Raw genomic sequence first — 10,028 nt, 5'->3', positions numbered from 1 at the left:
CGTTTTATGTGCAATTAGAAGATGACATTCTCGCCAAGCGTGGATTTGTTACAATTATGAAAAACTTTGCGTTGGATAAAACGGTGCGCAAGGAACCATGGTTCGTTTTAGATTTTTGCCAGCTTGGATTTATCGGTGAGAACTTATTTTTTTTTTTTTTCATTATGTTGATTTCGCGAATCGCCGCGTACAAAATTTATATAATAAACATTTCCAATGTGATTTAATTCCAGGCAAAATGTTTAAATCGGCTGAACTTCCGTGGTTGATCACATTCTTTCAAATGTTCTACAACGATAAGCCGGTCGATTGGCTACTGGAACATTTGATTTATACAAAAGTTTGCAACTGGGAAAAGGATCAGGTATATAATGATCAATTTTCAATTATTGCCAATTGTCATCATTCTGTTCTATGTTCTACAATCAAATCCTTTTTAATTTATTTAACAAATGATTTTGTTGAAGTTACTTTTTGAAGAAAAAAAATAAATACAATAGAAAATCAGTCGCTCAATAATTTGATATGGATGATTTTTCTTCTACATTTTCAAACAAAAAAGAAACATTGCAAATTGGAAAAAGCAAAGTTATGGCTGCATTACAAGCCATCGCTGTTCCAGCATATCGGAACGACCTCATCTTTACGTGGCAAAGTGCAAAAATTGAAAGACAAACAATTTGGTAAAATTCCGTCATTTTATCCGCATTCGAATCCATCAGCCACCGTAAAAAGTCCAATAAATCCGTATAAAAGTCATACATTGAACCGTGCATACTTGGGTGAGACATTTTTCTGGGGTCTCTTGCCGCAGCCAGGCGACTTGGTTGAATTTATTTTTCATCAGCCCTATAATTTAAGAAGGTATGTCCAGACATTTTTTCCCCACAAAATTTATGATAATTAATTTCACTGTAGAATATTTAGTCCAATGAATAATTAATTTTTTTCGATTTGCCCTAAAAGATATCTATTTCGAAGTGGTAATAGTGAGCATCCATCGGACTGCTTCAAACAGAACACAACTGTTGAAATTTTGCCAGCATCATTGCCAGAAAATTCATATATATGGTAAAATAGTTTGACAATCAATAGCTCAACGCGAAATTTATTCAAGTGTTCCACATCTGTTTCATTTTTCAGGAGTGCCTATAATTTAACGACCGACGGATTCCTAATCGTTGGATGCTTTAATGAATTTGGTATCGCTGAAGGAGTAATCGATGCGAAAATCGGAAAAATTAGAGAAATTCGATTGCATGTGCACACGGATAGCGAAAATTGGGCCATTCTTAGCGAAGTGAGTGAATCTCGGATGTTTTTTTTTTTTTTCGTGAAAATGAAAATTATAATGAATAATAATAAATCGAAACATTTATTTATAAAAATTGTATCTCCCTATTTAAAATAGATTCACCTACAAGATACAGCAGCGTGATGATTTTTCTGAATTATTCATGTTGAATTTAGCATAATATTGTCATAAACTTAAACATCTGGCTGGACAAGTTCTTGCTTATTAGGTATTCGACCAATTGCGGTGCGAATTTTGCACAATATCGCCTGAGCCAAACATCTTTAAAACTGAACGCATTTTGTTATTTGGCGACACGTTGATGGAACACATAAACAGGATTTACAAGCTATATATAAATTACTATGTATTAAACGAAAAAAAAAACCAAACTGTGATATAAATATTACACACATGAGAGAAAAGAATTGAGAATTTGTTCATTTTAATTGTATGAATTTATATCATTTAGTTGTTAAGAAATAATTTTTTATTTAATTGATGCGTATCCTCAACGAGAAATGCTAGACAATTAAATTATTCATTTTAATTTTTCAATTTTGTAAATAGAAACAAAATATCGAAAAGAAGAAATAGCAAAAAAGACAAACATACGTTTACCGATGGCTCAGCATCTCAGCAAGTCACTGTATAAGTGGCGTGCGTTGATGTGCACAGCTACATCGACTACACACAAACAGAGCGTTTTACACACAAACAGAGAGCGCAGTGTTTGGGTGTAATCGATGTAGCTATGCTCGGATATATCCGCAGATACGAAATGCTGAGATGCTGAGCCATCGGTAAATGTATGTTTGAAAAAATACGACGAAAATATAAATTTAACACTATGACTGTTCTTGGGGCATCCTGGGCTCCCAGCGAACTTTAAAGTTGAATAAGAGTACTGAACAGTGTATAAACCAACCGAAGTTAAGTCTCATTGTATAGATTGAACAATTCTCTACACGAATGACATATACACATATGCATATGTGTGAGTATGTGTAAAATACAGCCTGTCGCATAACATATTACGCTGTTGTTCTTGAAGGACTACAGGGCCCTATGGCTATTTTATATTATAACTGGACTATGATAAGAGATATCGACTTAGTGTCTTCGGCAAAGTTGTAGCGCTCCACAACTTTGCCCAAGACATCATATCGTTATCTCTTATCAGTTACGCGGAATACGCGAGAAACCGCAGAAAACCGTGAAACACGCGAATTTTTTGTCATCATTTTTTCGCGTAACTGATAAGAGATAACGACTTGGTATCTGTGGCAAAGTTGTAATACTCGACCTGCTCTACATTGACTGTCGAAGAGGCAAGTCTCTTACTTCTTATCAGCTTCACTAAAAAAGAGGTGGGAAAATTTCGCGATTTTCGCGATTTTTAGCGTTTTTTCGCGGAAATGATAAGAGATAAGCATATTTGTTGCAGCAAAATTATAGCAAACCTCGAGTATTACAACTTTGCCTCAGACACTAATTTGTTATCTCTTATCACAGTTCAGATTTCATATGAAGTACATAGCCTGTAGTCCCCCAAGAACAAAAATAGGTATAAAATATGATGAACAGTCATAGTGTTAATTGAACAATCCATTTTATGTTGAAAAAAAAAAATGGTGTGAACTCTGGTACTTACGCTTACTTAAATATTCTTTTCAAAACAACTACAATACAATGCTCATATGTGATCAATGGCTAATATCGATATAATATTCAATCAAATGGCTTCAACAAAAAAGTTCCATGGCCTGAGCCAAATATACAAAGAAGATTATTGTAACGATTTAGTTCGGAAAGACATTGAACAAACATTTATGAAATAACACAGAACCATTTTATTCAAAACAAGCGTGCTCAGTGCTCGCTGCTCAAAGACATTTGCCCGCAGTTTTTTTTTTTACTTCAATGTCTAATGATATTATTTCCTCTTATCCCAGTTCACACTCAAAACCAAGTCAACATCAGAGGAAAACACAAAAAATTGACTCAACAATCACCACCGATCAAATCGGTTTCTATGTTTTTTTTTTCGATCGACATTCAACATATTTTAGCCATAAAAAATTGATGATACAGTTTCTTCTGTCTAAAATGAAATAATATGAAATTCAAACGAACTTGGTGTTTAAAACAAATCAAACACAGAATCACATCAAAACCATTTTGAAGAAATTCCTATGAGCATGGTTGTGCCAAAATGAAAGTGTTGCTTTGTGTCAAACAAAAGAAAGAAATACGTTAAGAAATCGCTTGAGTTTTGGAAGTCGTTGTTGATGAAAACCAACATACGTTTTCGGAAAACTAAACGGCAGAGATAATAGCATGCACGGATTATATGCAGTATATCGACGCCGCATATTATTAAACAAGTAGACAAAAAAATACACTCATACAAGTCGTGCATAGACGGCAGCACGCACAGCAAAGTACGTCTAGATCAAATTCTGTCCTATTGTAAAATTTGGTCTCATTCAAATAGGCAGTAGATACATACTATTAGCTCAAACTGAAATTCAATCATGGCAAATTACAACAATTGGTAATGTAACTATAGTAGAACCAATTTGATTAGCCGATTTGGACAAGGACTTAAACATATAGCAAAATAACTGTTATAAAATAAAAGAAAAATCAAATAAATGTGAATAATTATAATGATATTGACCAACATCACCAAGCTCCCAAAATGTGTGTATAGGATATGATATGCTTTCATTGGATATTGAAAAAATTATCAATTGTTTTTGAAAATTATTTGCATATCGAGTTTGCTGAGAAATGTTAAGCCACAAAAAAACGCATCATCAAATATAAACGATTGTAGCACTCACCATATTTTATTTGAACTTTATGTTATTTATCGATTAAATGCCCTCTTGAATTCGTAATAGATGTCTGACGTTAACATAGAAAAGTCCAGTGTTTTATATGAAATTTAGACTATCCGTTTTGAGTTTATATCGTTTGTATAAATTTTATAACATTTGTACTTAGTTATTTATTTATTGTTGTACTCTTCATTTTTTTGTTTATTACAACTTTATTTTTATAATCCAACAATTCAATTCAAAATACTTTTCCAGATCTCTAGCTAGTGACGAAAGTATTACTACGAATTCAGAGGTATTTTCGACGAAATTCCGCACAAAAGAGAATTCGAAAGAAAACAAAAACATAAGAATGAGAAAAGAAATTGCTGCTGACAAATTAAAAAAAAAAAAGATTATTAGTTAAGCTGATGTAATGCCTAGACAACTTTCAAACTAATTCAATGAATAGCACTCATTTGAAATATGGAATATCGAATTTAATGAACAAATAATTGTAATGTAAAACGATGGATTTTTGACAGAAATTATCGTAGCTGCGCAACAGGTACACTCTGTGGTCACGTCTGATGTTTACTTTGCCCTGTTTTTATTCTTTACAACAACAAATCACACACATTCTGTGTAGTTCGGTATACTTTACACAGAAATTCCAGATGGCGCCAGCTGTATTAAATCGCTAGTTGCGCAGCTATGGAAATTATACTCGATTGTACGAAATAAAATCAATTCATTTTGCAAAACGAAAGAAAAATACTCATTTGCAGTAAAATGAAGCGACAAATTCTGTTACAGTTTATTTTTTGTATCCAATAAAACGAATATGTATGTGTATATCAAAAATATAAAGCATCACAAATTTCATAATTTATGCAGTTTTTCTTTGTCTTTGTATTGAAAAGGAACTTGATTCTTCTAGCATTTGAGTATGATGAGGCTAAAACTCTTGAACCCATCAAAGTTTCAGTGCTCTAATGAATAACATGAATGAAAACGTCCCTCATCCATTGGATACACAGCTATAGTTATTTTCCATTCAATCATTGATCCGTTGTTTTGCCAGTCAATCCATTGTTTCAAGCAATTTGAGTGAGCGATTGGAGCATCGAATATTGAGTAAAAACAATACAAAACAGATTTACTTGTTTCACATTGTTTGTTGGTTGCCGGCTGGGTTTTTATTTCATGTTCTTTTTAGCACTACATGGAATGTAGGCTACTGTAGTTGTTTTTTTCCCCGAAATTTTTTTAATAGTCTTTAGGAGATTTTTTTGGACCGTAAACTAATTCATTTTAATATCCATAATTTTTATTTAAAATGAAGCAATTACGCCTAATGGCAAAAATGAAATGAAATCATGTTCATGTAATTCAATTTTGAGATAACTCAAATAAAAATGTTGACACTTTTTTCGTTGCCAATGTGAAATAATGTACGATGATCATTCACATTGAATGTACATTGTACATAAAACACATAAGTGAAGAATACAATATCATCATATGAATTTATTTAATTATTTTTGACAATATTAAAATGATTTATAACTAAAACTTGTAAAACAGACATTTCCAACGATTAAAACTACATTCCATGTAGTGCTCACGACAATAATTTGATGAGAAACATCAAATTAATTAAACTCCTTAAATTTAAATTTATAAGCTTCAAGAACGCAGAGCGGAGCGAAGCGACGATCTGCGTTCTGGTTTTCTGCTCACTCTGTCTCTTATTGAATTTCTTACTGTATGAAGTATAGTATTTCCATTTGCATTGGTTGTTTGTTTCGTTAAAAGATTCTATATAGAGTCTGGATGTACGCAATTTACTGCAAATTTCAATCATTCGCAATGTGTGCACAGTTGGTTCCAATGTTATCGCTGTTTTATTTCAGTCGTCGACAGTGGCACAGGTGTAACGGAGTAGCGAAGCATTGTACGATCCAAGTGTTTCCAACTGAAAACAAAATGTTTCACACAATGTTACAAGAATGTAATACTCGGATGTACTCACACATGATAACTTAAGTTTATATACGTTAAAGTTATGTTGGAAATCTTTCTTCTACTCTTTCTCTCTCTCACCATCTCTAAATTAGAGTTATTGTATTTTTCCGCTGAATTCCCAGTGCTTTTTTCCAAATTGAAGATGAGATAATAGGATTAAAGATTCGGATGCACTTAGACTAAATAGCAGAAATGACAATATTATCGCATACAGTTATGACAACAATTGGAATCAGTTGATTTTTGTTATGCTCGAAAAAAGAGTCAAGAATGATTTGGAGAGACATTACATGGCTAATGCGAATAAAACATACACATTCACAGGGAGCGGCAGCGACACAGGTAGCTCATTAATTGAATTCCCGATGAGTTACATCGAAATGCTCGAACATTGTTTTCCCCGTGGAAATATCACTGGGATGATGTTAACACATGAACTGTGCTGCCATTGCCAGAGGGGAATGAGAAGAGAAGAAAAAGTGTGCACGCAACAAGATTATGAAACAAATGCTAATTAGAATTGATAATTTATTTAGAAGCATAATTTATTCTGAGTACTTTTTCTCTCTGTGCCTTGCCAACTTCTTCATTTAGTAAAAAAGGAATTTTAATTCTGAAACCAAACAGATTGGGATTGAATATTGATATTGTGGAAATTGATTCTATGATCATCTGAAGGAAGAATTCACTTAAAATAATTAACGACTCTTCCGCTCACTACTAAGCTAATAACTCGAGTAAATATTTGCGAAAGTATAGGATGTAATTTAAAACAAGCGTGGAATGTATGTGCGTGTCCATGTGCATTTCTCTCCCTAGAGTTAATAGCACCAATAATTAATCAAATTAAACGAACTCGGATCCAATCCGAAACGATTAAACATATTTTTTCAGACAAAAATAATAATGTAAACATTGGTCCACATTTTTCTTCTCGTTTTTACACTCTCGCTTGCACACTGTCTCTTATTTATACTTTGTTTGTATGCTTTTTTTTATTAAGTTATTGTTTTTGTAAATGGTTTTCTTTTTGGGATTCTCTTCTCGCATGAACGTACTTAATTTTAATACGTAGTTTAAAATTGCGACTGATAATGATAGCATGAGCTGTCGAGCCAGTTGTCTCATACAATAAATTATCTTAAATTGACAATAAGGTGTTTGGTTTCAATTTACAAAAATCAAGTTATATGTTTGTGTCAGTTTGCGTCCAAAAACCAATTTTTTTCTTACCTTCATAAATTTCATTGCAAGTTTTGTCCAATTTTTTTTTTCAAATTTATTGAAGTTATAATTTTTTTTTCAATTTTTTGCCCGTTCTGCCATCTTTGTTAGAAGCTTCGTTGATTTTAAGGGAAGATTTATAATGAGGTCTCATAAATTCCGTTCCGATTTCGTTATTGACTTTGCAGGAAACGGAAATAGGCTAGTTTCGTACTTTAAGGAATGGATACGAATACGGAAAGAAATGGAACTGAATAAGGAATGAGAACACTCTCAACCGAATTTTTTCTCACAAATGATGAATTGTGTGCCCTGCATGCTGCCTAGCTATACTGTCATGAAATATCTATACAAGTATATTTTTATGCTCGATCCAGTCTCTGCTCTTCATCGGGATGAATATTTGAAAAATACAAAAATGCTAATAGTAATTATAATTACTATATGCGTTTTAAATTTAAATGGGTGAGATTGAGAGTGGTGTATGCTTCACATACTTTGTATTGGATAAGTAGAGTAGATTTTCAAGCGGTGACTTACCGCCGGTGAGCAAATCCTGAAATAATTTATTTTCTTGAACAGATGAACGATATACTCTTCCGCAAAGTTGTACAGTTTGACAAGATCAACAATTTCTGCGAATTTCAATTGATCTTCTCAATAAAATGAAAATTCCCAAAAAACCACGAGTGAAACATACTTTATCAAAATATAAGTCGTCGAAAAACATACACTGCTCTCAATCTAACCTAGATTTGTGGATTATCATTAAGTATATTGAATACATACAAAATACGAAGTGTGAAGTTGTAGAGCGCCGTCCATAAATGACGGCAAAATTCAGCACTAATTGGTGTGATTTCGCAACATTTCACAATATGTCGAAATCACTTACGGCTATTTACAGCTGATTTTGCCGTCAATTATGGATGGTGCTCTACAATTGTTCAAATTCTGACAATAAGCGGGTGGTATATTGTTTTCTAGTTCCTGGAATGAGTCCACTTCAAAAATAAGCATGCCATCATCGGCATAGAATTGTGCTTTGAGTGGTAGCTATATCATAAACCCAACTTATTTAAGCATTGATTAGTTAAATGCGTGCAGCTTATCTATCATATTGGAAAGATAATACAAATGAAACTGATAAAACAATTCATTCCTTTGCATGAAATCTATCTAACTTTTATTTAGTATAGATTATAAAACCGTACGACACACGTTTTTTTACTCTTTCCCTTGAAAAATTCCAAAACGACGTGAAAATAAGATTCAAATTATGAGAAATTGCATCATCACACACTAATAATGAAAAATTCTATTCCGGACAAGTCTAATTCCATGTAAAATGGCCCACTAAACGCTTTTGTAGAAGCAATTATATGTGAAAAACCATTAGAAATGGGAGTAAATGGCATGCAAACTAGTTTAAACAATAAGCTGTACACTGAAAATGGCGAATTTAATGGAACGCTTAATCATAACTTTTGAAAAGTAATGATGCAGTTCCTCCTCTTCGTAGTTTTAAAATTTCTCAAGGAAGAGTGAAAAAACATGTGTCGTATTAATTAATGTCTAAACAAAATAGAATTTGGATTCTACGCACATTTGAAAAAAAAATTGTCCACTTCGAATGTTAAGTTCAACTTGATAGTTCGAAATGTCATACAATTTTAAATTTGAAGTAAACACAACACATTGGTGGTTAACATAGATTTGTATTTAGATAAAGTACAGCAAAAATTAATGCTATACGCAGTTTTTCTCGACTTAGGTGCTCAAAGTTTGTCACGATGAAAATGGGACTGACAACATCGCCTCTACGCCAACGTGGATGCTTACTTATATTGGCTTTTTGTATAATGATGATTCCATTCACTTTAATGATGCTGCTTATAAGACCCGGTCAGTATAGTGATTTTTTTGAAAATTTTGTTACATTTTCGTAAAAAAAACTTTAAATTGCGATCATAATTTCAAAAGAATAAAAAATCGTAAATCCAGATCGATACAATTTGGTAATGGATTTAGAAAATTACCAGTTTGTATATGTTGGAACTCGAGACAATTACTGTTATCAACTTCACTTGCAACTTCCGCCGCTCATCCAACATGTTGGTCAATCATTTTGCGATCAATTGATTCAAAGCATTCACACCACATGATCGTCGTTTTATTTACCTAATAGTACTGAGTTTCCATGAGTACTACATAAATGGCGTTTTTATACACAAAGTAGCTACTTGAGTGTAAATTACGTTAGTCGAAATCGAAATTGATGAAAAATTTTGGGAGAGATGGTGGGGTTTTTCCAAGGGGGTAGTTTTCACAGTTTTCTAACGTACAAGTTTCGACGAATTTGTCTCATTTTGCACCGAGTAGTTCCGAGTAGCACCGAGTAGATTCTAGTATTGCCAAGTGTTTGTTGAGTATGAATTTGTGTCTAACCCTTTGGGTTTTTCTATTTTCATAATCAATTTAAACAATTTTCAAGTTTTTGTTCAATTTGATTTTCAAATCACGGCACACAAACTCACACAAAAAATCAACAATTTGGTTTTTATAGAAAATATTTTTCGAATTAAATAGTTTGATTGAATTTCTTTCCTCTTTGTATAGATTTATCGGCTGAACTGACAATGTCTCAGCGTTTAGCT

At 32.8% G+C, this 10,028-nt stretch overlaps 1 protein-coding gene and 1 long non-coding RNA gene across 2 annotated transcripts; both read left to right on the top strand.

Moving 5' to 3' along the window:
- The first annotated feature begins 6 nt into the window (after positions 1-6).
- On the top strand, positions 7-4,147 carry LOC129579667 (alpha-1,3-mannosyl-glycoprotein 4-beta-N-acetylglucosaminyltransferase B-like). The gene is made up of 6 exons (XM_055469832.1): positions 7-135; positions 234-364; positions 563-864; positions 967-1,071; positions 1,144-1,300; positions 1,412-4,147. The coding sequence occupies exons 1-6, from the start codon at positions 57-59 to the stop codon at positions 1,436-1,438; spliced, it is 801 nt and encodes a 266-aa protein (XP_055325807.1). The 5' UTR covers positions 7-56; the 3' UTR covers positions 1,439-4,147.
- Positions 4,148-7,188: 3,041 nt separating this feature from the next.
- On the top strand, positions 7,189-10,028 carry LOC129579669 (uncharacterized). Its single transcript, XR_008689272.1, has 3 exons — positions 7,189-7,304; positions 7,560-9,276; positions 9,991-10,028. It is a non-coding gene; the product is annotated as an uncharacterized LOC129579669 (long non-coding RNA).

This window comes from Sitodiplosis mosellana, unplaced genomic scaffold (genome assembly GCF_009176505.1).
Source record: "Sitodiplosis mosellana isolate CC-2019 unplaced genomic scaffold, AAFC_SMos_1.0 Smas_scaffold_6392, whole genome shotgun sequence".
NCBI classification, from domain to species: Eukaryota; Metazoa; Arthropoda; class Insecta; order Diptera; family Cecidomyiidae; genus Sitodiplosis; species Sitodiplosis mosellana.
Note: the sequence above shows the minus strand (reverse complement) of the source record. Positions and strands in the feature narration are given on the sequence as shown.

Bases quoted from the DNA above. Each gene is read 5' to 3' on its own strand.
- LOC129579667 (XM_055469832.1), top strand. From the start codon at position 57: ATGAAAAACTTTGCGTTGGATAAAACGGTGCGCAAGGAACCATGGTTC. The intron at 365-562 runs GTATATAATGAT...CAAACAAAAAAG, and splicing joins GCAACTGGGAAAAGGATCAG to AAACATTGCAAATTGGAAAA. The intron at 865-966 runs GTATGTCCAGAC...TTGCCCTAAAAG, and splicing joins CAGCCCTATAATTTAAGAAG to ATATCTATTTCGAAGTGGTA.